The sequence below is a fragment of the Dysidea avara genome, chromosome 7 (genome assembly GCF_963678975.1).
Source record: "Dysidea avara chromosome 7, odDysAvar1.4, whole genome shotgun sequence".
In the NCBI taxonomy this organism is placed as follows: domain Eukaryota; kingdom Metazoa; phylum Porifera; class Demospongiae; order Dictyoceratida; family Dysideidae; genus Dysidea; species Dysidea avara.
Window position 1 is genome coordinate 5,286,467 of NC_089278.1, and position 27,151 is coordinate 5,313,617.

Sequence of the window (27,151 nt, forward strand, 5' to 3'; positions counted from 1 at the left end):
ATTAAATTTTGTATATAGTTTGGTAACTTGGGGATTGACTTTATTGGGATGAATGGCGGTGGTGGCAGTGAAGCTGACGATGTGTTGAAGACAATATCTCAGTCACAACAAATACCACAGCAGCAGCAGCAGCAAGTGGTAGACAATACCATGCCTGTCTCATCATTTCCCCAACACTTAGGACAACTGACCACCAGTAGTGTAGACCAGTTGGTATGTCCTGCTGTACCATTTAGTGTTCCTTGCATGCTTTACTAATTCATTAGCATACGGTGACCTCTAGTACTCCTTTATTGAGTTCTTCAGAAGTATCCACTGCCACACCTGTTTATACCACACAACAACAGTAAGTTAGACGTGTTTGGCATGCTGTTGTACTCCCTTTCTCCTTCCATAATAGTTTTGTGGATGATCCAAGTATAATAAGTATTACTTCATCAGCCATTATTGGGACAACTAGCAGCCGGACAAGTTACCACAGAGAAGAGCCTCGGATTGAGCCACCTCCTGGCTTGACACATCCATCAAAGTTACAACAGCAAGTGAACAAAGATGCTGTAGCAAAGGCTAGCAGTGGAGTGAGTTTTAGTATTTAGTATATTAATTACATGATTTGGCACATATGAATGAGAGTGCTATAGTAACCTATTTGGCTTTCCCAACTGTCTGTGTAGTAAATGCTGGAAAACCATAGCACACTAATGAGCACAAACAATATGCCAGAATGTTGGTTGTCCATGCCAGTTCTCTCAAACTCTCTTGAATGTAATTGATGAGCCCAAAGGACCTGAAGTTAAATCGTGATTATACAAGTGAGATGAACAAATGTAACACTGGTATTTCCTTCACACCACACAAAATTACAGCTCTTACTACAACGCTATAAGGTTAAATCTTTTGTTTCTCGGACTGAAACTAGTTGAAAAGTGGGTCGGTAGGTAGGTATAAATAAAATAATAATAAGTGATAATAATTTTTTAAACTGAAGTTATGGCAACACATGTAACTACAGCATTCAATAACAAACTATTAGTTAGATCTAAATGACCAAACGTCCATCCATAGTCTGCTTTTACAACTCTTCTTGTAGTAACCAAGCTCGGCCCACGCATAGCAGACATGAATGGCCAACAATACATCAACGCCATAAACTCAAGTGATCAAACACGTGATCTTTAAAAATCAACAAAAACATTTCATTTACAAATTTTATGGGTCGGTCGGGTCCGAGAAACAAGAAATTTAGTTGAAGTGGCCTAAGCACAAAATATATTCCAGTCCTTATATCCAGAGGTCACAGGAGCTTGAGACTGCTGTGCATGTGCACTCAGTAAGAGAGAGCAAATGAAACACAGATGGGCGGGCTGCCAATTAGGAGCCAGTATTTCATTTGCTCATCTAACTTGTAATCATGATTTACCTTCAGATTTGTCAAGATCATCAATTATATTTTTTGAGATTTGTTGTATGTAACACTGGTAGAGTTCGAAGCTTCGAGAAAGGCAGCGAACTCGAAAAAAAGTGTAAAAATAATAGTATACACCCATTTTATCATGCACTACCTGGAACTGAGCATGTAGACAACGTGTGTCACTATACCTGTCAAACATATATCCCTATAACTTAGCATACACACCAAGGTTACCACTACCAAGCATGGTGCAAGCAATACGCAAGCAGTGGCACAAATGACAATAATGGTTCTAGCCCAATGGAGATGGAAGTCATTCCTCAGTACACACATGACGTGGTTTGACACATGGCACACAAGCCAGCACATAATACAATGACACAGGCAAATTAAAGTCCTTCTGTCAGTCCCATCTCCCCACCCCCTTCTGCTGTAGCATTATCTGGGTTATTTAAAGTGGGGTTATAGTAGAACCTCTTAAAACCAGAATCTCTGCTCCAATCTGCAGTCCATAGTATGTCAGTAATCAGAACCTCTTTCTCAGCTATTGCTGTACTGGAAGCTCCATGGACTGAGTGAGCGCCTTAAAGATTGCTGTATCAATCCCAGCCCCCTTCATGATGTTCTTTATCCAGACCTGCTCATCCAGCGTCAGGACTTCAGAGCCTGGCATCAAGGTTGTCAGATTTGCTAATGTGCTGTTCCAGGAATCTGTGGTGGATTTCAGTCCTCTTTTTGACTCCACGGGGTGGGATCACATTTTATAAGCTCCAGGGCCTGTGCATCACTCAATGGCTCAATAATGTCTTCATCACTTGGCTGTACAGTATTCTGGAGGCCAGAAGAAACTGGGAGCCATTCTCAACATCAGAGTTGGGTGCTCCCTTGTTGTTAGTAGGTAGAAGTGTTAATAGGGTTTCTGTGGTGTCAGGCTGTTGATTCCAAAATGGTGGGAAATCCTGAGCAGGTGCGAACAGGAAAGGCACGAGAACACTGGCCATCCACTACTTGCAGATATCCCACTATGGTTGGAGTAGGGGAAAGGCATCACTCCTTCAATAGTTCAGGCATTCTGTGAAGTGAGCTGTAACGTTGACTTCTGAAGGAATGCTGTCCTCGCTGACAGGTCCACTAAAAACTCATCAAGCTTCAGCTATGTTGACATGTGCAGCAAAGGAAATAAAGTGGGATTGGGCCCATGGACCTCCAGATATAGGACGAAAATATTTTGCATTTATATTGTAATAAGAGCTACAAAGATGCTGTATTTTTATGTGGTGTGAAGGAAATACCAGTGTTACATGCAGCGAATCTCACAACATATAATTAGTTACTAGTATTTATTGCTAGTATGTAGTTATTTTGAAGTTAACACTGTGCCATTTAGTAGGTGTATAGTTTGAAGTTTGTGTTGTTTCCAATTCCTAGTTGTTGGCTTCAATGCCCCTGTCAGCACAGCAACCAGATACCAGGACCTCCTCATCATATGGCGTGGCCAGTGAACACACAACCACCACCGCTGTTGTTCTGTCTCAACAAGACAACTTGTTAAGCACAATGGCCACACACCAGTCTCCTCTGGGTGCTGTTGTGGGCGGACACAAGCGAAACTCAAGTCTACAGGCTGAGCACCATGAAGTGTATGTAGTCTATACTAATGATGTGGTATTTGTAAATGCAACTCTTCTCTAGGTTGACTACTACTGAATCAACGAGCTCTGTTCTGCCGGGAAGACCACATGATATTAGTGCCCACCCTCCAGATCATCCCATGTTGGGGAAGACTGCATCTGGTCCACCTGCTGTGGATATATCAAGGGCTGGATCAGGTGACCTGCCCATCACAAGTTCACTACCTGCATCATCACGGATTGAACCACTACCATCGTCAAGGGCGCAGCCATCAACACAGATGGAAATGCCCAAATCAAGAATTGAACCTCACTCTTCAACAGTATCACAGGTATGACCTGTCATGGCCTGATCTCAGTTGCTACTTAAATGTTTTAATTTTTGTGGGACATAAATACCGTATTTCTATAAATATAAGCTGCGAGAAATTTTCGTGTTAAAAATTTTTCACCTGTGTCCTCAAGCGACGAAAATATTTTAACAATGAATTACGAATTCTATACAGCCTTTTTCGAGGCCTTTTTGTATGCAGGAGAGGCAGAATGACAAGCAGCAAAACTGAATTGTGGCGTCTCCGTTCCATGGAGGCTGCACCCCAAATTAATAAGTTGTCTGTTACAAGTCAAGCAATGGACTGGAGTGAAATGACTGTAGCTAGAAGCTCATTTCATCAACTTGTATATTTGTGCATATATACTCCATTTAATGTGTCCTGTAGTGGAATCAGATGGCATCATTACCATGGCCAATATGCGGCAAAATAGACCGGACAGCTCCCTTCTCTCCTAGGATGAGGGAGGCCTTTGTTTTTAAAAGACCGCAGCAACCTCAATCCAGGAGGCTAGAAAGCAGTTAACCGAACTATAGTACGTTCACGTTGAGCTGAATCCTCAAAAACATTTAATAACTCATGGATGCAATTACACACAATCTTGAAATTTGGCTCATTTGTAGTACTGCTTGACCCGCTAAAAATATTTCAAAATCTTTTTGTTCAAATGTTTGACATAGTATTTATGATCAATCAAAATTTTCACAATACACTTCCTATGGGGAAGCCGTATAAGTACAGTGTCCATTACAGCCCTTTCCCGAACTTGTAATGGAGCCAAACCGTACGTGTTTGTTGTTGACACCTTTGCTGTTACCAATAATTATCTGGTTGGCTGAAATGTTGACTGTGTTGAGAAAAAATCCACTTTTAATTTTTAGCTGTTTTTTCAGGATTCAGCTCAACGTGAACATACTATATTCATTCAACTTCTCGAATATTACATTGGTAAAAATTTTTTGCGTAATTCATTTTCATTGGATGCTAGCTTTGACGAAATATTTTTAACAGTTTATAAATATAGAAATACAGTATATGGTGACTTGGTTGTTAGCCTTGCCTTCCCACACATACGGAAAAAAGCCAGGGTATGCAAGACTACTTACTTGACTAAATATTTTTACATTGACATTTGTCTTTAATCTGACAGCAAAATTTTCATAAATATAGCTCCTTGGTATCATCGTTGTATGATTGCAAACTTTGTATCAAATAATTCAATCAATCAAGATAGTGCTAAAAACTAACAACAGATTTCTATCATGTCCAATGAGCCATTCTGCTGAGACTACTTGAGAGTAGTATCACCTTTAAAGAATCTGGTCCTTGGTGTGATTCCATAATATGTGTACTGTCCTGGTTGTCCTCTAGTTGATAGTGACTCAATAACTTAGCTGGAAGGTCATTTTGCCATTTTTATTTATTGCAATAAAGTAAAAGTCTTATACCTGTAAGTGCAAGTATCATATTCACACAATTGTATGCTCTAAATTGTTTTGGCAAAATTGTGGATATTGCTTGATTTTGACTGAACAATTTGGCAACAGCCAAGATCGTTATGTGCAGAACTGTGCTTATGTTTCATTGTCTATAAGGTTGGTTAATGCAGATCATTATCCATGATTTATTGTGAAGTTATATTATTTATTGCATCATAAAATTTTTGGATGATCCTTTGAAAGCTTCTGGGCATAGCCTTCAGGTGATGGTAAAACATCTTAAAGGTGGAATGTCAGCTTCAATCTGCCCATTGCTTGTTTGTCTGATGTATTCATCCATGGGTAAATGTTTTAATGTGCCACTAAGAAGACAGCTGATAGTCAATTCCTACCATTTGCAATAAATGTTTTCTGGGCTAGGGTTACCAGATTCCTAGGTCTTACATCAAGCATATCCATAGTACCTCACTGCCTATCAGCTGACAATTTTGGTCCTCAAGGCCTTGGGGACCTTTAACCAAAGTCTTCCCTGCCTGTTGCACCCACTGATTATCTGTGTGTTATTCTGTGGAATCCAGCCCACTGGTAAAAAGCCTAGGGATAGGAAACAAGTTATAACATATTATTCAATTGCTCTTCCTCTGCAACTTGGATTGTTTCTCCTTGGTTACTGTACTGGTTGTCATAGGTAGTGAAAAGGGGACCACGACAACCTTTCTATTAGACAGTGCTTGCAACAAAATATCTAATAGAACAGTCAAGCACTCTAATAGAATATTCACTTTTGCAATCCTTTGTTTTTAGGTTGTAAATACACAGTGAAAATACTACACAGAATCTTAAATTTTGCCTGATGGCATTTTAAAGAATGGCATGCATACTGATGTATGCATTATTTCATTCCCAAGGGTGCCTGCACTCTTTTTCCCCTTCCACTACTGATGGCTGGGAGGGTATAGCTGTTGGCATGCAAGACTCCTTTTTGCTGTATACTGCAAGGATGCCTTTCTTCCTAAGCTGATGTAGTATGTTTTGGTCTTGTCAAGAATGGGTATTACTCCATGTGTCCGTCAGTGAGGTTAGTAGCTATAGGCTTCAGTTTCTTTTGTTTTTACATGTGAACTTTTTCAACTGGATTATCTAGCAATCTCCAGGACTTTATGTTCCAGTTTTTTCCTTGTGTGACATTAGCTACGTGCTGGATCCACAAGCGTTTTGATTTTCCAGCTCCACTTTTCAGTGCCTCCTCCAAAGCCTTCACATTGGTGTTATCGATGTTTTGCACATGTAAATTAGTTAGTTGCTGTTAAAATTGTTCATTAGTAGTCTTGACTTTATGTATAGCTACATGGTAAATGGCTAGTCCAGCCTCTCTTGGATGCCCTGTACAGTGCATTGCATAATTAACCCATCTACTTTGTATTGCCATGGCAAATGGGTGTGGTCTTTATCTCATGTATTTGTTGTGGTTGAGTTGTTTTGAACAAACAACTGTACTGAGCTCATATGTGGTTGGTATGGAATACACTGTCTACTCTGCAGATGTTCATGCCCTTTGTCTATTGTTGACAAAAATGTTGTTCCCCAGAAAGGGATATCGTTGGCAAGCTTGGTGATTTGGTTTTTGGTGATTTGGTTTTTTGGGAACATGAATCTCCCATCTTAGTCCTACTAGTAGTCCATCCTCAGACAAATGTGTGTACTGGACTATCGAATACACAACCAGTTACTGATTCATATCTTTTATCTTGTGGTGGATGTCTTGCGGTTTGGTTGTCTCAAGATGTTAAATACTGGATTGCTATGAGGTGTCTTTTCTTGTAGAAATGATTGATCTTAACTTCTCTCTTTGTCAGTTTCTGTTGCTCCTATGGCACTGATGCTGATGGAAGTAGTATAAAGCCTACTGATGTTTGTGTAACAGCACCTTGTAAATTACTCCAAAAGAACACACTTTCCTCTAATATACTATTTTATAGTACTCTATTTGTAATTGTGTTTATATCAATTTGTTGTAAAATGAGGTTGCTCATCTGTCACTAATTATGGAAGTGGTGTTGTTATAGCAAAAAAGTGATTTGGCTAGTTCCTAGTTATTTTAAGTTCCCCAGATATTTAATATTGTTCTTTCTTTTAGTCGGTGTTCTCAGACAAGGGGATGGGACAAGTGAGCAATGGACTCCTGATGACCCCCATGACCACAATGTCAGCAACAAATGCAGCTATCAGCAGTGCTGCTATGGGTCACTCAATGATGGGTGGGGCTAGCAGACCTAGTAGCAGCAGTCACGGTGGACCACAGAGTAAGACACTGTTTATTGGACTGTACCCTTCCTCTTAGTCTTTAGCTTACTGCTTGAACTAAATGTGGTACTGATTACCATAAAAATTATAAGTTCGAAATAAAATAGAAATATGTGTATACATTATTTGCTCCTGTCTAGGATCAAGAGTATGAACTCTTGGGCTATACTAGAATATAGTTTTATGTCCAATATAAAATTCACATATAGAACTGTGGCTTCCATTAGTAGCTTGTGTGGTTTAAAATCTTGTCGAGTGTGTGGTATAAATGTCACAAGTGCATTGTATCTCTTTATTATCAGACAAACATCCAGTTCCTCCTGGAATGATGTATCCTGCTGCTGCAGCCATGATGCCTCAGTATCCTATTCTGGTCAGTTCTCATATATTGAAGGTTGTTCACCTTCTGTATTTATCATCACCATTGTATCTGTATGCCACTCACTAAATTAACTATCAAAAAATTTTCATTGTTAGCTGTTTTGATGAAAATTAAATGACTTGTACACCACTGCAGATAGCAATCCACTAAATTGGTGCACATTGAATTTAGTCAGGGCATGACATCAGGTTACAGTTAAATACAATCACAAGTAGTTTTGCTGCCAGCTAGGGCTTGATTAGCAAGGTTTGGTATTGCTTTATTTCAATGTTCAAGTCTCGTGAGCTGCTAGTGTTGTGGTGCAGACATGGCATCCATCTCTTTTCAAACATACAAGATAATCCAGTTTATTGTTTTGCTTCTGTTACAGTATTTTGAATTTACACTTTTGTTGTGTAATAAAACAAAAATATGTTGTGTTGGAATTTGCAGGATCAATATATATTTTCAACGTTGAAATTTTCCTGTAGTGAAGTGTGTTCTGTTAGAGATCTCCTTTGGCATGTACCTAGACTGCATGTTTTCTGAGGTTGCTCAGCTGCGTTCACCACTCCATTCAGTTTGGTTTGACTGACTCTTTGCATTGGCCAAGTCTTCTCACAGGTTCCCAGTACTCATGATCCAAGTGTCAGTCATGTTCCAGATCATCCTAAGTACCTCCATTTTTTACTGTCCACTATGTGTATTCACAGGCTTACTTCCCCACGAGCACTGACTCCCTGATGGCTACAGGCATGATGAGAGATCACACTGCCTCAAACTACCCTCCAAGTGAGTGTATCCCACAAGGATGCTAACTGCATTTGTGTTGTGTCTTTCTACAGCTGATGCAAAATATGGTCGTGAGATTTCGTCACCAGTTGGTGGCACACAAGCTCAACAGCCACAGGCTCAGCAACAAGGTAGTCTAAAGTTAAATGATAATCATGCTTTAATATCCCTTGGTTAGGCTTACAGCAGGGTCAGGGTGTTCATCCATTTATGAATGCTGCTGCTATCCCATATGGCAATATGTTCTATGCTAACTCTGCTATGATGCCCAGTCTGTATCCAACACTTGGCTTACCTGGATTCTCTCCTTCGGTAAGCTATGTTGTTGTTGTTTACTGTTTAGCAAATAGAAAGACCAAAATAGTGTTGTGTATTCAAAATAATTGTGTATTCAAAATGCAACTTTTTCAATATAAACAACAGGTTTTATTGTTGCGATTGTCAAAGGAACTGTCTGTTATTATTTGTTTTGCGTGTGTTTTTTTCTTTTGTAAGATGGGGCCAAAGCCTGCAGCAGCTGGAGGCTCATACCCCACAGGGACAGTCAGCACTTACCAGCCAATGGCAGCTGCTGGAGCATTCAACATGAGCGGTGGTTATGAGGAGCTGAACACTGCTGTCAACCATGACTATGGAAAGTCGTATATGAATCCTCAACCTGGCAAACTTCCTGTTGGAGTAAATTGTAGGAATTCAGTGTAGTTCTTTACTATGCCTTAACTTGTGTGTCTATACAGCTGCTGCTTCAACCAATTCAGAGATTGGCGGAAGCTCTTTCAAGCACCAGGTAAATTGAAATCAAGTAAAATGGTAGCTATGCAATTAGTTGTATTTCTTTTTTGTAGCCTCCTTTTGACACAACGAAGAACTATGGATACAACATGCCGATGGGTGGCTCAGGTGGCTACATGGGAGGATTCTTCCCGACTATGATGCATCCAGCACAGATGCCTTCACTGATGCCCACACCTGCTGATGTCAACCAACCGCCAAGACAGCCAGTACAGAAACAGCACAAGGGTTATGGCACCAATGTATTTGGTACGACATCGTTTTCCTGAGACTTCATATATATCACTCCATTCCACTCCTTTGTAAATCACGTACGGTTGTACGTATTTTAGCAATATGCATAATATACGAGCGAGTGCACCCATTTCTGTTTTATAATTGTAATTTTAAATATACTGTATTTTAACAAAATAATTATTCTGCTTGCCACACCCACTTTTTTTCCCGCTGCGTTACTAAAGATGTCAGCAGTCGTGGAAGTAGCTACGACCACTACAACTGAAGAAGTCGCTACAACTGAAGGCGTGAACGTCACGGTTATTACTCAACCTCCGCCGGCCACCACCGCCACTGAAACAAGGTCGTCGAATTTTCAATACCCACAGTTGCAGCCATTAGGCATTTTGTCGTTCTGGCAAGGTATTGCTGAGATAGTTCTGAGGACTGGAATATGCGTAAGTGCAGTTGATTAGGCGCGCCATATACATTGCTACTTTGTGGTAGGTTCTTGCTTTCATCACGATGATAACAGCTGCAGTTGCGAGAGCTAATGTTGATGACGTTAATGAGTTCTATAGAGATGTATACGTGGACGATTCTGTTGATCTAAAATCAGTGTTCGGGTACTCTGTAGCAATAGCAGTTTTTGTACTGATTGGCCTAGTAATTACCATCATCATCAGAATACTGGGACTAGGGATAGTCAATCAATTTTGGATCATCTTCGGCATAATGGTAAGCAGCTAGAGCTGACCATGAATGCGTGGCATCATGGCATGCATATATTATGTATTATTAGTTGCATAGTTAACTCATAAATCCTCCATCATATAGGACATAGCAAATAGCTTCTTTTGGTCCGTCAATAGTTTCATCAGCACAGTGGTTAGTGGAGTTGGTTCTACTACAGCTAGCAATGCGAAAGATGACTGTGAAGATGATAGGGAGCAGCAGGACGTGTGTGATGATTTCACACCAATTGCCCAGAGTGGAGCAGCTGCTTCAGTGAGTATTATAAAGCATTATGTCAAGTAATAAAGGTGGTTATCATTTTTTTTCCATTGCAGTTCTTTTCCATACTGACGTGTCTAGCTCTTGGGGCACTTGGTGTTTACATGACTGTCTTTCTGATTTTCAAGTGGAATGAGAAGCATTATCGTACAGCTCAAGCTTCCACCACCACCACCACCACTGGTATTAGCTCCACAGAACCCTACACCAAAATGGAATAGTGTACTATTTGTCTCTGATTGATAGCTAAATTAAAAGGACTATGTTTATGTCCTCCATGTACTGAGTAGCCACACCCTTTTGTAACCCATGTGATTTCAACTGTAGCTATGTAGCAGTACAATTGATTTTTTTTATATTATAGACTGTTTTTATATGTAGCTACCATGCATATAGACATCAGTTGGAGCCACTTAAATGTGGCTTTGGCCACAAGCTACCTACTAGATCTATATTTATTTTATTAGTAGTTATCCTGCTCTAGGAACCTGCAAGGCGACTACACTGAAAAATAAAACTTGTGACACAAGAGTATAGGTAGCTGGTAAAGATCGGGTGATAACTTGATCCATAGACATCTTGCAGTCTAGTGAAGTGCCTAAGGAGCCTGCATGGGATCTGCATTCAGACAAAAAGAGCGCTAATTCCCCGTGATCGTGACCTACCGGCGAGGGTAAACACGTACACGTGAGTGCTAGCCCCGCCCTGTTCCAGCACGATGGCTCTACCAGGGAAGACGCCCAACCCATCGCTGCTGTATGGTGATGTTGTTTTCCTTCACTGTAAATCGGGAGGATACGTTTTCTCGGAGTTATCCAGGTTAGGCAAGCATGCTCGTGTTGTGTAGCGAATCGATTCCAGTATTGCTTCAGTACCACTCGTGCGTCAATTCTGGTTTTTCCGGTGGCTTCGAAAGATGAGAATGATCCTAACTTTCCAAATCTTAAAAGTAAGTGGCCTATCATCATAGCTGCAAATTACAAGTGATTTTTCTAGTGGCGGCATTCAAGATTCTGGCAGCTAACCAAGTTAAAGCTCAAGAGAGATTCACTACTTTACGCAGCACATTGCAGTGAGCACTATCTACTTATGCAAAGTTTTACTGTAAATGCTATATTAGGGGTATGGAGGAACAAAATCTTGATATAGAAGAAAGAGAAGCACTGATTGCTGCAGAAGTGAGTGTTATAGTAGTGACTAACTATTCCGGTGTCTCTTTGTATTGTTTTCAGCTATTAGCTGAAACCAACTAATTAATTGCTAGCTAGTTGGTATCCGCAATGTTGAAACCAGGTTACTACTGCTGACCCGGAAGTGACCTGGATTAATTAAAGGAAGTGGTTACTGAACTGAAAGTTGTTTTTTTCAATAACACAAATAACTCTAGTATACCAAGCACACTAGTTGTATGAAGGCCAGTAAGATTTTTAGTGAGTTCGAGGTTAGCTAGGGTTTGCTGGGATGCTTACTTTGCTTACTCAAAACCTAGCTCACTTAGACAGTGAAAGACATATCATTATGCGTATAAGGAGGGTTGGGTTCAGCCTTGGTTTTTTCTTTACCCAGGTATAGGTTCTTGCTATTATAGAGGTTACTTTTCGGAGTCACATTTATCATATAGGAGGTCATAACTAGCAGCAGTAGCACAGCTACTAGCACACTGACTTTGCACACTACATGGTAGTCCAGGGTTTGAGCCCTGAACATTTTGCAGTTTTTTTTTTCCAAGTTTATATTAGCAACCTTTTTTGTCTAAGGTTTACTGTTGGTTCAATAGCCAGTAGCTATGCTATTGAAACAACTTTTGGTTCAGTATCCACTACTTCCTTAGACATGTACTAAGAGCTACATTTTGGGTGCTTGACTAGTGTGTTAAGTAAAAAGAGGTGAAAACTAAACAGGTAGGATTTATAATTTACAATCAGTCAGTAGGCATTGTTCCACGTAAATTTATTACAGACAGCAAGGTACTTTTCCTGTAAAGTGGGTGTGGCTTTGTGAACCTCAGACCAGTCTGGGGGCGAGACTAGACTATGCCTCGTATATAGTCTTGCACGCCCAACCCATAAAGGGTCTGGTATCACTCAATACAAAGCCAGGTCCATTAGTTTCAAGACTGTTTGTATAGGCAATTACTTGTGGCTATATACATAAGTAATAAAGTCATGATAAGCCACAAAAATGCTAGCCTTCTACAGTAAACATCTCTCAATAATGCTAATTATACATCCTTCACTTCATTTTTAGCATCATTCTTCATATCCGCTTCACTACTACAAGGTGTTGAGACTTTTGTTCATCTGGGCAGGTATAATCTGTGCTCATCACAGTGTTACAATGTAGTCAGGAGTCTGAAATCGTAATTGTCGACCATGTATATTTTATGTTGCCCCCTCTGCAAAAAAGTTTATTCTTGACTAACTACCTTAAACATGGCCTATTCTGTTCCTCACATAATACGGAGCACACTGATCTCAGGTGCTAAACTTGTCATTATTTGTAGGTCTATTAAACTAGTATACATTTCAAAGTGATTGCTTTGCCTTGAAATTAACTAACCGAATAGCCAATAGCGCCCAAGGTAATATTTTTAATTGATAAGGGGCCATTATTATATGATACACTCACTGCTGCATCATCAGGACGTACGATAGTGTGTCATGTGGCCAAGGAAAGCCAATGTGCGCTACAGACAAGTGTGTATTTTATATACAGAAATCAAAAAAACAAGACTTTCATACATTTGTACCTTGGTAAAGGCTGCACAGAATGGCATTATATTCCTCAGGGTGGGATATCTTCCATACCGAATTTGAGCTAAATCAGTCAGCTGTCTTTGAGATACACACCTTCAAAGTTTTTCTTATATTTCTTCATGGTTTTACTTATTTCCACATTAATCTTTCTGCATCACTTACCAAAATTGCCATAACTCACTGGAGGCTATAAAGAGCATACTATAGCAAATGTAGTTTCCGATTGGTGTAAAAGTCACAAAAAGCTATGAGCGATTTATTACAAGTAAAACTTTTTGCCATACCTGCAAGGTAAACTATTAACAGAAACAAGCTAAAAATAGATTTTATTTATTTATTGATACTGGGCAGATGGCATGCCAATGCGCCCAGGGAGTGAATAACGCCCCAAGGAAAATTATACACATGATTACAATAGATATGGAGATAGGCTGACCATATGGTGATACACTCATTCTACATAGAAGATAGGCTGACCATCATAGCACAAACCTTTTGAGATATAAAAGCACTGAGAGTATTAGCTAAGGGAAAAGCAAAAACCAAACATGTGAAATGAGATTAATAGAACAATCACTGAGAAGTAAAAAACTGTTCATAAAAAGCATCAGAAAAATTTGTTCAGAGTGGTTTGAACCAGGCCACTTATCGGTTGCTCAGCTTACTTAATTTCTACCTTGAAGTTTTCTAGTTTACTACACCAAAATAAATTTTATTGATCTATCCATGGAAATTCTAGAACATTCCATGTGCGTTGCATTAGAAGTGCTCAAAAATGCATGTTCTATTAGAGTGCTACAGAAGTCAAATAAAATAGACTAGCTATATCCCAAAATACACGAGTCATGTGATTGAGATACTCTAATAGAGCAGTCAGTGATAGTGCAATTTGTTGTCATGCCTACTGGTTAAACTGCTTATACAAATTAGTTGAATTTTCTTGCACAGGTCAAGTTACTATTACGTACTGGAAATCTGTGTAAATATGTAATGTGAAAACCAACCGTACATGAATGTATCTCCACTGCACATTCGAGATTCCTGCTTTTTATAAGAGCATATGTACATGCAGCAACTAATATTGAAGTAAAATAATAATTTTAAAATAGTACAAAGGTCAATCTATTTCTTTTGTTTACATGTAGCTAGGGAAATAAAAAAGATAGACAAAGCCAGCATATGCAAATACATAAAGAAATGATATTCAATCTAAAACAGTCAACTGTAAAAAAGGGTGCAGCCTTCTAAATGTGATATCAAAGATGGTGGCCAAGAAATGGCTGCAATTGTGTATTATACTGCCACTTAATTAACAAATTAAGTGACAGTACATTTTAAACTACTAATATGACCTCTATCCGAAATGACGTCACAAACATAAAATGGCTGCCAATAGTGAGGGGGGGGGGAGGCTTTAATATTATTAAGTACAGACACCTATGGAGATAATTTTTTGATCGATCATATTTCAGCCGAGATAGAAGATATGGAGCTCTAACAAACAGGTATGGGTATAAATAATATGGATGAACTTACACTAGAGTCAAAATCTACAATTAAAAGGCTTCCAAAAGATGCTTAAATGAATGTCTTATAACCATACCTGTTGGCTGTAGCTCCGTATCTTTTTCTCAGCTGAAATATGACCGATCAAAAATTTTCTCCATAGGCACCTGTACTCAAAAATATTAAAGTCCCCCCACTATTGGTGGCCATTTTATGTTTGTGACGTCATTGTGGATAGAGGTTATTATCATTGCAGCTATTTCTTGTCCACCACCTTTGATATCACATCTTTTTCATACTAGCCTATTTTTCACAGCTTGGCTGTTTTGGATTGGATTGGATTAATTTTACTATAGCAATTACCAAGCAGCCACATCACGTGCATGTTAGCCCACTGAGAATTGGCTAAGAGCAGTTAGTGATGGAAAGCCCTGGCATGAACTTCAAATTGTATTAAAATGAAAAGCGATAACTGTTACACAACAGATGCAATAATATTCAATTATACAGTACATAAACTGATAATGTTGGTTACATTGATAACAAGGGATGATACAGACAACTTAGAAGATACACTTTGGCCCGGCGACCAAAGCAAGTTTTCCACAAAACACTGCACCATCACACTTCTCTAGGCATTCTGCATGGCTCCACACTCTTCATTAGTGCACTAACAGAGCCATTCAGCAGCATCCACATTGACCAAAGCAAGTAGTACACTTGTTATTGGACCATTGTCATCATTGTCAGATTCATTAAGTGTCTTTCAACGCTTATTCAATAGAGCAGAAGGCTTAGTCGTGATTTTATCTTTGAGACTGCTTATGTTTTTTAGCCTCCACTTTTTTCAGTTTTTTTTTCCATAGCTTTTCATATCTTTTCATATCTTTTCTGCTTTTTTCTTCAGTTCTCTTTCAAGACTTTTCTGCTTCTTCTCTTACAGCAGACTGTGCACTAGTTAAAATCCTAGCCCCAAATTACTTCCCATCTGGATTACTTTGCTGGCAACTAGACTGGGGTCTCAAGCAATGGAGAGCGATTGACTGCCCTAACCACCCTTGCAGGAGTCTGTGCTGTTTGCCATCTCATCGATACTTTAACTTTCATTACAGCTTCAATTCAACACACCTGAGTACAAAAGTGTTGCTAAGTATGAACAATTCACTGCTCATGCATAGAGTAAGAACAACCACAAGAATGTGCAAGTATACACATACACACATATTTATGTATATACACACACTCATACATACACATGCACGTACATAGTGAACTAACAATTGGGTGGTAAGTGGGGGTGAAACTCCTTCAAATAGTTTGCATCTGTGCAAATGTCATACCCATTTGCTAGCCTTTTTCATACAAATCGAGTATTTCACTTGACTGGACATCAAGGCTTTTTGAAGACAAAACATCAACACTTCGGGCAAACTGGACATCAAATTTGCCAGTGGACTGGACATCAACCTTTTCAATAGGCTGGACATTGACATTGTCAGAAGGCTGGACATTAACGTTTTCAGTATCCTCAACACAGTAGGCTGGACATGTTGTTACTTAGTAGATGAAGAATTCAACAAAGCACTTCCTTTTGAAAATAGCATAGGACAAATCCTGTAACTCAAAAGTCAGGTATTCCTCTACACCAGGCCTTGGAAAACAGATTCAAAAATTTGGAATTTGGTAATTACTCGACCAGAATTATATGACATATATATACTGATGGCATAATACCAACATTTCTTGTGTGGACTGAAACAGTTGTCTAGTGGTTGGCTGTCTGCTGCTGTATGTTACATTCTTTTAAGGTGCAGCTCTTACAGGATCTAGTGTATACTGTAATGAGTGGCCATCAAGCAGCAGGAGGAGAGGTGATTCTGATACTGCATGCTTGAGAAAGTGCTTCAAGAACCGGTCTGTAAATAGTTCCTGATCTATCCAACCGTTCGGTGAAGTACCATAAGTAGTGCCTAGGATTTCACCCTTTGAAAGCCTTGGAACACAACCATCAGTAGAATTGTTTGGCCACTAGCATTAGCACACCCAAGGATGATGATCTGGGTTTTGTTTCCAGAGCTCATTTGGTGGACCTTCTTGATTCCCGACAGCAACAACCTTGGGTGTCTTGTGCTGAAGTGGCATGCCTGACTCATCACAATTGTATAACTGTGATAGACTATTATTAATTCAGCCCCTTCTCTGTTAAAATCAGCCCAAACAAATCAAAATACTCTGTAAACACAGAATAACTGGTTGCATCATTCTGCACTTTTGCATAATTGCAAATGGATCTTCATTAATACTCTGGCCACCTTTTGTAAAAATTGCACCCATAGACAGCTTCCTTGGAGATAACTTTATTCATACTAGTTTCATCACTTCTTGTCTTGTCTTCCCATAGCAGGGGTGAGTTTCTGGGGTTTCAGAACCCCCCTGTGAAATTTTAACTTGTGGGCTTGCAGCAAGAACACCAGATTACTATAAATTTGACAGCACAAATACAAATTGGCACAGAGGGCTTAACTTTGGCCTATCTAGCCTTCATACGTCCAGTTGCGTAGCGTGCTGACGATGGGAGCTAGTACTACTCAATTGTCTAAGTTGGATTGTATGCAGCACCTTGCTGAATGGTTGTGTTCCACACAATTTTTACCTCTTGCAAGGCGCCATCATGCTGTGACTATTGGTTTATTATACAAGTTATTAGATGGGTTATGTCGTGAACATCTGCAGAGATTTTGTTCATCATTTCAGTCTTCTATTTCACTGCCACAAATATCTCAACGTTTGAACATTCCACGACCACTTTTATTGGTGAGTTCCATTACATCAACCTCCTTAGACCTGTTTCATAGGGATGTGCTTCAGATATTTGGAATCATACACAACCAGATAACATTCACCCTAATGTTTGTCAGAATTGGACTTAACTTATGAGTAGTATGCAACATGTCATTTGCAATGTGTAATTATTTTATAATGGCTGCTTGTAACGGTGTGTGTTTATTGTAAAAAAAATATATTAAATGGGAATAGGGCAGGAAAGTATACTACAGTGTAATAGGAAACTTATGTTTATTTCTCAGATGTGGATTAAGAGAGAACAAGGCTATATTTAAAAAAAATCAACATTAAGACTAAGAGCAGTCAGATATATTCTAATAGAGCAGTCAGAACTACTCTAATGGAACGATCACAACAGAACAATATAGTTATAATACTTGAGTTTTTCATATGGATCACTACAATGTCTGACCAGCCCATATAATTACATATAATTACATATAATTAACATTTAGGATGGGAACCAAACATCTATATTGAAAATAGTTTATACCATTCATGAAATGCTTTGATGTTCCACCTTTTCAAACATACTTTCTGTAACAACTTTAAACAGGCTGTAGGACCAGGTGTCCTACAGAGTGTGAATCTGTTAAATTTGAAACTGAATAAAATGATTATAATGTAGCTATTAGGGTGACTTGTTACACAACTGAACCCTGTACAGAACTATCTACAGTGAGATCTACAGGATGATTTTACAAGGCTAAATATATCTCTACGGGGTGATTGTTTGAAATGTTTGTAGCTAAAATAACTCTCTACATGGTGACCTGGTTGAGAAAGAAGAAGAAGATTAAGAAGAAAATGACATGCAAACTTTGAAGGCACGTATCTCAGTGATGGCTGGGAAGATTTTCCTCAAATTTGGAATGGGAGTGTGACAGGCTTGTGTTACAGAACCAAGAAAGAGCCATTTTATGTATTTGTAGCTCAATGGTGTTTTAATGGTAATTAACCTTGTCTATCAGTGGAAATTCTAGAACATTCTATCAGAAAAAATGCATGCTCTATTGGAGTACTACTTTATCATTCTAGTGTATACTAGAACTTTCATTTATCAAACAGCACGGTAGTACTGTTTAAGTAGGGATTACCCATTATATGACACGTGCTGCCTAAAATTCTGCCTTTCAGAATCATCCTAGAAACATCTTAGGTGCAGCACAAGTTGTTGTCAGACCTGGTCACTGTAAAGCATTAAAAATCTTATTCGATGCCTTTATGAAATAATATTAGTTCACCTAACATCAAAAACAGCATTAAAAACAAGGAAATGCTTGCAGGCGGCCAGATATTGAATTTTAAAAAAAATCACCCAAACTCGAATTTCTAGGGTAGGGCACCTACAGCCACACAACACATTACTGTGTGTCTTTGAGACTTCTAGTGGGTAATGTCATGACCAATCCTATAGTTAACCATGTGCTATAAGACTTGTCATATGCTAATGACGACTTTGCTTGGCATCACAGAAAAATGCAGAAGTTGAGATGCACAATAACGATGCTGAACAAGAACGATTACGTGGAACATTGGTGTTGTATGGCCAGACCATACAGGTAAGTATCAGGTTATACAGTTTTAGTTCATTTCCTATAAACTTTGTAATAGCTGCTACACTTATTCAGTGGAAAGTATGTGGCTGCAAAACCTGTTGAAACATCTAAGACTGAAAATACTAATGTCCAGGTATGTGTGTTACATGTAATAATAACAACTGTTAACTATTTTATTTTTTAGGTTGAACTATCTAGAGAAAACACTGAACATAGTTTTCTCAAAATACTCCCGCGCTACAAAGTTAAATCTATTGGACACGAGGTAACTGCTTTCTCTCTCTCTCTCTCTCTCTCTCTCTCACACACACACACATACACACACACACACACAATGCATATATGATTGTAATGTATTCTTTTGGACCAGTCCCCTGGACACATCAGACACTGTCTGTCTGTCCAGTAAATTAAAATAAATAAATGCACAAGCACACACAACTAACTGTAAGTTGACTTTTTCATAATCTTTGTGTCGTGCAATCTTATTCAGTAGATACTAGTTGATACAGGACAATACATTTTGTTTATTGAATGTACACACTTGTAGCAGAGAAGGGAGGGATATGGTCACATGTACAATCTGTTATTCTGTGTGGAATGCTATCAAGTTATGTTGCTATTACTGAAGTTTGATTTCACCATAGTATATTAGTCTGGTTGTAGCAAGATGTTGTAGTTAAAGGGGGCACAGACCAAGATATGGATGTCCAAAATCTTTCTAAGAGTATGTCCTTATTTGAAAATTTGGTTTCCTATTAGTAATTCTGAGGGAAGTTTCATCCATTGACTGTTCTATTAGAATATCTTGATCATTTTTAACAACAAAAATCATGAAAATAATAATCAATACAAGGTTTGTATGCTGTTTGCAATACAATTTTCTTTGTACGCAGGTCCATTTACATGATCAAGTGTCTTTTGAAATTATCAAGACAAAAGGCCAATACTTGCACACTAGTGCAATCACATATGGACATATTGGCATCTCACTTTATGGACATTGGTAAGCCACTAATCATAAATTGTATTGTACTGGAATTAACTCTTCAATGTGTATTTAGTCATGAAGTCAATGTAGCTAGTGTACCATCTGGGTATACATTGAAACCTCATTACCGAACAATTCTGGATGATGAAAAAGAGAATTATGTTAAAGTATGTTCTGTATGTGAGTAGTTCACTTCCTTTTGTAGTTTATACAATGTCCCAAAGTCATAGGCTTGTCAGGATTTGTTTTTATCCACTTTTCTCATCTACAGACACAATACATAACGATGACAGATGTTAATATTATTGTAGTACTCTAATAGAGCACACATTTTTGTGGAGTTTTATAGAAACATGTTCCAAACTAAATAAGAAGCCAAAATAGTTTTTCTCAAAACGCAGCAAATTTTATGTGATATACCAAACTTTAGGAAGCATTGGTTCCTACATGTGTAGGGCTATGTTAAGAAGTTTTGTAAGAAATATTCCCACACTGTTGAACTTTGTAAGAAAGATTCCTACACTTGGCATAATGTGTAGAACATTGTAGGAATAATTCCTACACTTGTATGAATTATTCCTATACCACAAGAAGATGTCTTACACCTTGCTCAATGTGTAGGAATTTATCTTACAAAATTCAACAGTGTGGAAATGTTTCCTACAAAATTCTGCAAAAATTCTCAATAAAGCTCTACACATGTAGTGTAAAATTCCTTCCTGCACTTTACCCCCAAATTATGATCTCTTATTTAATATACTGAGAGTGTACATAGAATGTATCTAGAATTGCCATTGGTAGATCTATGAAATTATGGACTTTTACTATTTTAGGACTATTTCCTCGTCCCATCCCACATTGCCTTTTGTATCAATATTTTTTATAGAATCCAGCCATAAAGCAACTTTTAAAGTTAGTGACTAGCTAGAACAGTAGAAACTTGCATTCTGAATCATGTGAGCTATCTATATGGTAATAAAATAAAACTTTGCCCTCCTGCATCACTATATATTTTGAGAATTGGTGGGTGAGAAACTAATAGTTAAGTTCAGGGGCAAATCCAGGGATTTGGCAAAGGGGTGCACCATAACCAGGGTAGTACAAAGTGGGAGTGCAGTTCTCGTAGCCCCTCAGAAGCTAAGAGAACTGAAGTTTTTGATGTAGAATAGTTGTATGCACAAACATATAATATAATTAAATCATCAGGTTATATGTGCGAGGTCCAAATTTTGCAAATCAAAGTTTAACTCACAAAAATTTGTACTGGCAGACTGAATTTCTTGAGTGAGCGGAGTTTGCCTAAACCTTCTGCATTCTTAGTTTTTCGTAACATTGCCATAGTATCTAAAGAGATGTGTAGAAGTATGAAGAAACATTTCTCACAAATCTCACAATTGCAGAAATTTATGCTGGAGTTTATTTTGCAAAATTTACTCCTTGCAACAATAACCCACTGTATGGTAGTAACAAACTGTGCTTTCTAAGTGGTCTACATTGATCAATAGCTGCACGCATGTAGGAATCAGTGACAGTCATGAGTTAAACTATGAAGAATTCCTAGCAGGTTATAGCTACATACTAAAATGTGCCCATGGGTTGGTGCTGCAGATGCAAGTTTTCATAGGATTTGTTGCATGCGGTGACTATTCTATTAGAGTATCTCAATATTTGGGGGGTGGGGCATGCTTGTGCACCTCTGGATCTGCCATTGAAGTATTTATGTGGCTTTAAGCCATATCAAAGCTACTCTGTACTTTTTGTCAAATCCAGCCATTACCAACAATCAATTCTATTTTTTTTCACAGAATATACTTTAATTCTGAAGAATTAATCATTAAAATGATGTAATATCTGCTTTTTATCCCTTTCACAACCTCAAGTTGGTCAAACAAGCTAATTCAAAAAACCCTGTCATTCCTTGTGATTCCCTTGTCCAATACAAAATACATACTTTTTGCACTATATGCAGAAAACATAAAAGTACAAGCATTAGCATTATGCAAAGAAAGCATTGCATAATGCAGTGGTGTTTAGCTTTATGCTATGATAAATTTTCAATGCAGCAATAACAAAATCTAAATTTTAAAAGGGACTTCTGTTGAAACCATAGAAACCCACCTAGATTCGCCACTGGAAAAGACGTCCAAACACCACGGATATATATATATACCAAATTGGCATTCAAGATATGCATTTGTATTTTATAACAATTTTTGCAAAAAGAAGAGAGGAAAATCTTGGCCTCAGCAAACTCCTTAAGAAGAATAAAAATGTAAATATTGGCTGCCCATAAACGGCTATAGCGAATTGAATCATATTTGACGTGTGGCCTGTCTTACCTTACCTGACAAGCACCAATATATATTGCCAACTGCATTTTCTCTCTTCCTGTCAACATACTCATGGTATGGCACACTGGCTTCCTTAGCCACACGACATACTACTTTGTGTCTTGATAGTACACAAATTTGTATGTGATTCACATATATAGGCTGGCAGTGTAGTGAGATTGTTTCATCGTGAGGCTGAGTGTTATGTGGTAGCTGAAGGATCATTTGCAAATAAGAACGTGATGACTGAGAGTGGTACATTTAGCAACATACAAACTATACATGGTAATTGTATTACATGATACTTTTACCTATATAGTACACTTGCGAAAGAGAAAATCAGAACATGGAAAACTCAGACCACCATCCACTTCAGCTATCACTTACTGGCAGATCGAAAAAGATAATGAACCACTAAATGGTAAATTTGAATGCTCGTTTTCTTGCATTTGGTTATCCACAAACCGCATCACTATTAAATTTTACAAAAGGGTTTTGAAAAATGGTCAGAATTCATGTGATGCATTTATAAAAATATACTCTAATTAAACAGTCAGTTGTCATAACAAATTACGTGACTGGATCTGCGAAAACCGCTCTTATCGCTCAAGACAGGGAGTTTGATTTTTTTACACAAACTCTAAGCTTAATGAATGCACTATCAAATTTCACTGTCACAGTCGACCACAGTAAAGTGGTCTGCTTTTGCTGGCTGCTTTTTTAAAGCACAGTGGCGAGCCGTACAAGTGGTCTGGAGTCTTGGTGGACCAGGAGATGGCTGTGTGTGGCTGTACAGCTCCATGGTGTTGGACAAAGACCTGTGCTGTAAATTTCCTTTCATTTTAGCCAGTTCTGAGCCCTGAATGCCCCATAATTTGGCCAATTTGTCCCAATATGTTCCTTTTCAATTTTTGAACACCATCTTGCCCACCTTCCAGGGCCCCCACCTCCCACTGTTCTGGAGCTCGCATGATACAGACAACCTCGGTTTTAAAAACTATCTAAAATGGCAGGAAACTTAGCTGTTGGCTACTTCTTCAGTGGATGATCTGGAGGGTAAGAAATTGCTGTAAAATGTGTGAAAATTTGGTATGCTTAGCTACCACCACTGGCCAGCTACAACACTCTGAATAATTAAAACCAACGTTTCTTGATACTTTTAAATGGGTGATAAGACCGGTTTTCCCAGAGACAGTCACATATGAGGAATGGATAGCCAACTTAACCATGCATAATAATTCTCCTGCACAAATGAACACTTCATCAGGTCAAGCTGTTTTATGGGAAGAGCATTGCAGATTGAGGCACCTTCCAACAAGATTATACCTTGCAATTGTTAAGGACAAAGATGGTTGCTTTCAGGTAATTTATTTATTATTTATAATGATGTGTTCTATTGTGCTATCCACTCAGGTTACTTTGAAGGAGCGAGATCGTTCAGGCAAATCAGATCTGGATACAGTGTTCAGACTGACACCGCTTATTCAGGTATATGGCTTTAACTGGTATCAATAGTTCTCATAGTTGTCAATAGGAAGATGCTGAAATAAAATTAGAATCATATGCAAGAATAAATCATCCACTCACTAATCAGTGGCTAAGTGCAATGAATGGTTAGCTAAATTATCTAAATTCACAATAAAAATTTTTTTTTAGTCCCATTCACTCGTCAGTCTGTTGATCCTGATGCAACTGGATTTGGTGCAGTGCAGTGGGACACTGCTACACTGAAACAAATTGTAGTAACTAAAGAAATGAACTATGATGATGCATTTACTATTGAAGAGGTAGCTAGCCTAAGCCACCTGAACAAATTTCATCTCATCCACATGTTACAGGTTGACCACGAGCTAATTGAGAAGTTCAATACAGTAGCTGAAGTGATTCCTGTTATTAAGGCATATGTTACAGAGGTTGGAATTTATTACAAAGTCATATTTGCTTAACCTCAGCATTAAAACTTAGTTAGAAAAAGATTCACAAAGACCTGTTTCATATGAGGAAGCATGTGTAGTGATAGAGGTATGGTCTAGTGGTGATCATTGCAAAGTTTTAAAATTTAATAAACTTATAGGCTCTTGATGTGATTGCAAAATTTGTTGACTCAGCTCATGTTGATGTAATTGGTCATCAGAAACTGTTGAGAAATTTAATGATCATAGAGATGATGGTAAAAATTTTGGAAATCTACAAGCCTAATAATGTCAGCTGCAGGTAATCTAATGTTTAATACTCATGTTAATAATATACAATACAACAGTACACAGCAAATGGTTGTGAAGAAATGTTATAAACTGCTAGAGGTTTACTTAAAGGGAAAGAGTGGGTGAGTTATGTCTGTATATCCTTTGGTGGTTGAATACTCTGTATGTGATTGTTGCAGGAAAAATGAATTTTACGTCGCCAGATTTATCCCATTGTTCAGGGAACATATTGGCCTTGATCTCAATGTAGAGAATATGTTGATTGAATTATTGAGAGATAATCAGTAAGGATCACCGCCTTGTGTTTGTATGACTGCTTATAGTGTGTATCATAATAGTATGCATACTCTGTTATTCAAACAAAAAAATGTTTAGCGGCATGCCTTACCTGCAAACTGCAATGCTTTGATGCACAAGATCCCTCAAAAGGCTGTCCTAAATAGTGGACACTTCAGCAAACACTATTTGCATACATAAGTTTAGAATCAGATCCTGAAATCTCATAACATTTGGAATAGAGAAAATTCCATGCAACACTACCTACATACATACATTACTTAGGTACACATACTGTAGACATGCATACCTGCTTCTTTATATTACAGAAAGATTATTATGGAACATAACATGAATGATGTTCAGTATATTATTGGTCTGTTGCTACGCACTCAGGTACCACACATGTACTGTATGACAATACACTGTGTTACACATTCTCTCCATTTTGCAGGAACCTTGTTTTATGGACTTTCTCGGTGTTCTATGTGTTTGTAATGACCGTCCCATCACAAAGCACCAAGGTAGCTATATCACCACATTTCTTTTAAAGCTGTTGATGATATTTCTGTAGACTATATAATTGAGAACTTAGTATGCAATCATGGAAAGGTATATATAATATATATCAGATGGCTAGATGTTTATCATTTAACTGTGCACAGAATTTTTTCTATTTGACTAAAATTGAGAGTAAATTGTCACTTCAAAGTGATGGTGAAGAGGTAATATACTTCTGCAAACCTGATGGCTTAACAGGAAAGAATTGGAAACCCATTACACCACCAAACAGTAGAGTTGATTCTGCCAATCAGCATGCAACTGCAATCCAGGAAAGGCAGTTTCTTGTGGCACAACTTGATTTGTTTGCAAAACTGTGCAAAGTAGGTTGTGCTCCATTTCTTGATGTGTTGACAGAAATTGTTTTATCAGGGAAACAACAAAAGAGCAATCGAGATTATTGATACGGTAATGCTATGTGTTGTAAATTCCCACTGTGAATGACTGTATCTTTACTGCTGTATAGAAGCTGAATTACATGTCATTCAATGAAGCACTAACTGGTGCTAAAGACACTAATCTCGACAGCACCTTAAGGCTCAAATATTTGGAACTGATAATAGGTGTGTTTTATATAATTATCCAATGTATGTGTTGAACTGTATATATGTGATAAAATTTCTTTTGCTAGTTTTGTATGTGGATAATAATGAGAAAAACAGACCTGTGCTAGAGAACCTCTCACTGTCATTTGTAAGAATTTTCCACTCACTCAATTTATTGTATATATTTGTATGTAAATAGAACTATCAAAAAGTTAGAGCAAATCCATATGAAGAAGCAATCAAAAATCCACATACAGCATTGACGGGTGCAGTAAATGTTCATTTCCCTGCACTGAAAGAATGGATTCTCAATCATATTTATAGCCAGCAGGTATGTAACTATAGAGATGCGCTACTAAATTTGACTACTATAATGTGCAGAATGTTGTTGGTGGAAAGGCTAAGATTAATAACAACATTTTCACTGCACATGTAAGAGGACAAAGACTTATAGTTTTAGAAAAATTGTGTGCCGGTGTATGTAGGTGTTGAGATTGTTGCATTTACTGATCAAGTATGGCTACTATGCTAATCTGAATGATGTTAATAGACTAGTGCCTCTGTTGCTCTCCCTATTAAATGGTGCCAGTGATAAACCATTTAGTAATGCAACTGCTGAAGAAAGCAAAGAATTCCAACAGGTGTTATTAGAAATTCATTAACTGTTATTACTGTCAGTTAATAGTGTGATCGTTTTGAAAACACTGAAGAAAACGAACCAATATTTGAACTGAAAATCATGACATTAAAAATTTTAAATTTGTTGTTTAATTTTAGATTCTATTTGCGACTGCAGGTATGTATATATGAAAAGACTGTGTAAAATATTATCATATGTTAATAGCACTACATTTTTGATTATAAACTGTTAAAGGATGAAGCTAAATCAGTGCCTCCAATTGATCAACTGTTGCAGCTATCTAATGATGCATTCAACCAAAACCCATATGGGATTCAGGTCAGAAATGGTTTGTTAATGTAGGTGATATTGTATATATTGTTGTTGTAACTGCAGGATACTGAGAACAGTTACCCTTTACCTTCTAATATGCTTGCACAACTGAAAAACAATCCTGAAACATTTTCTGTTTACAAACATCAAGAGTAAAATATAGTTATAATTTATGCTAAACTCATGTTTAATATTTTGTCTTTCAGATTAATGGATTTGGCTCTTAGAAGGCTAGAGACAATCTTTTCATTTAGCAGCTATGTTTCTGAGACTTTGCTTCCAGAAATTTTGCTGGTAATGGTCTTGTATTTACTGTTATTGCTGTTACATTATTT

At 38.0% G+C, this 27,151-nt stretch overlaps 2 protein-coding genes across 3 annotated transcripts in view; both read left to right on the top strand.

The window, feature by feature from the left end:
* Nucleotides 1-10,655, top strand: part of LOC136259792 (protein lingerer-like) — a 13,985-nt gene extending 3,330 nt beyond the window's left edge. For both annotated transcript variants that reach the window (XM_066053333.1, XM_066053334.1), the window contains exons 12-27: nucleotides 19-213; nucleotides 267-346; nucleotides 401-578; nucleotides 2,840-3,051; nucleotides 3,104-3,374; nucleotides 6,951-7,116; nucleotides 7,420-7,490; nucleotides 8,192-8,270; nucleotides 8,324-8,401; nucleotides 8,449-8,582; nucleotides 8,766-8,955; nucleotides 9,008-9,057; nucleotides 9,116-9,736; nucleotides 9,786-10,016; nucleotides 10,116-10,286; nucleotides 10,349-10,655. In XM_066053333.1, the coding sequence (XP_065909405.1) occupies nucleotides 19-213; nucleotides 267-346; nucleotides 401-578; nucleotides 2,840-3,051; nucleotides 3,104-3,374; nucleotides 6,951-7,116; nucleotides 7,420-7,490; nucleotides 8,192-8,270; nucleotides 8,324-8,401; nucleotides 8,449-8,582; nucleotides 8,766-8,955; nucleotides 9,008-9,057; nucleotides 9,116-9,331 (1,920 nt within the window). In that variant the 3' untranslated portion in view covers nucleotides 9,332-9,736; nucleotides 9,786-10,016; nucleotides 10,116-10,286; nucleotides 10,349-10,655. The remainder of the gene's footprint in view (nucleotides 1-18; nucleotides 214-266; nucleotides 347-400; nucleotides 579-2,839; nucleotides 3,052-3,103; nucleotides 3,375-6,950; nucleotides 7,117-7,419; nucleotides 7,491-8,191; nucleotides 8,271-8,323; nucleotides 8,402-8,448; nucleotides 8,583-8,765; nucleotides 8,956-9,007; nucleotides 9,058-9,115; nucleotides 9,737-9,785; nucleotides 10,017-10,115; nucleotides 10,287-10,348) is intronic.
* Nucleotides 10,656-10,984: 329 nt separating this feature from the next.
* Nucleotides 10,985-27,151, top strand: part of LOC136260598 (inositol 1,4,5-trisphosphate-gated calcium channel ITPR1-like) — a 34,422-nt gene continuing 18,255 nt past the window's right edge. The window contains exons 1-34 of the mRNA XM_066054394.1: nucleotides 10,985-11,111; nucleotides 11,165-11,241; nucleotides 11,289-11,364; nucleotides 11,413-11,470; nucleotides 18,874-18,960; nucleotides 19,013-19,090; nucleotides 19,142-19,222; nucleotides 19,854-19,963; nucleotides 20,022-20,115; nucleotides 22,440-22,533; nucleotides 22,598-22,699; nucleotides 23,546-23,640; nucleotides 23,692-23,766; nucleotides 23,813-23,891; nucleotides 23,935-24,065; nucleotides 24,117-24,191; nucleotides 24,244-24,300; nucleotides 24,353-24,492; nucleotides 24,539-24,604; nucleotides 24,662-24,766; nucleotides 25,088-25,154; nucleotides 25,213-25,282; nucleotides 25,333-25,370; nucleotides 25,424-25,642; nucleotides 25,692-25,727; nucleotides 25,786-25,882; nucleotides 25,951-26,012; nucleotides 26,064-26,195; nucleotides 26,246-26,296; nucleotides 26,350-26,505; nucleotides 26,550-26,660; nucleotides 26,709-26,822; nucleotides 26,880-26,968; nucleotides 27,023-27,110. Of these exons, the coding sequence (XP_065910466.1) occupies nucleotides 11,011-11,111; nucleotides 11,165-11,241; nucleotides 11,289-11,364; nucleotides 11,413-11,470; nucleotides 18,874-18,960; nucleotides 19,013-19,090; nucleotides 19,142-19,222; nucleotides 19,854-19,963; nucleotides 20,022-20,115; nucleotides 22,440-22,533; nucleotides 22,598-22,699; nucleotides 23,546-23,640; nucleotides 23,692-23,766; nucleotides 23,813-23,891; nucleotides 23,935-24,065; nucleotides 24,117-24,191; nucleotides 24,244-24,300; nucleotides 24,353-24,492; nucleotides 24,539-24,604; nucleotides 24,662-24,766; nucleotides 25,088-25,154; nucleotides 25,213-25,282; nucleotides 25,333-25,370; nucleotides 25,424-25,642; nucleotides 25,692-25,727; nucleotides 25,786-25,882; nucleotides 25,951-26,012; nucleotides 26,064-26,195; nucleotides 26,246-26,296; nucleotides 26,350-26,505; nucleotides 26,550-26,660; nucleotides 26,709-26,822; nucleotides 26,880-26,968; nucleotides 27,023-27,110 (3,111 nt within the window). The 5' untranslated portion in view covers nucleotides 10,985-11,010. The remainder of the gene's footprint in view (nucleotides 11,112-11,164; nucleotides 11,242-11,288; nucleotides 11,365-11,412; nucleotides 11,471-18,873; nucleotides 18,961-19,012; nucleotides 19,091-19,141; nucleotides 19,223-19,853; nucleotides 19,964-20,021; nucleotides 20,116-22,439; nucleotides 22,534-22,597; nucleotides 22,700-23,545; nucleotides 23,641-23,691; nucleotides 23,767-23,812; nucleotides 23,892-23,934; nucleotides 24,066-24,116; nucleotides 24,192-24,243; nucleotides 24,301-24,352; nucleotides 24,493-24,538; nucleotides 24,605-24,661; nucleotides 24,767-25,087; nucleotides 25,155-25,212; nucleotides 25,283-25,332; nucleotides 25,371-25,423; nucleotides 25,643-25,691; nucleotides 25,728-25,785; nucleotides 25,883-25,950; nucleotides 26,013-26,063; nucleotides 26,196-26,245; nucleotides 26,297-26,349; nucleotides 26,506-26,549; nucleotides 26,661-26,708; nucleotides 26,823-26,879; nucleotides 26,969-27,022; nucleotides 27,111-27,151) is intronic.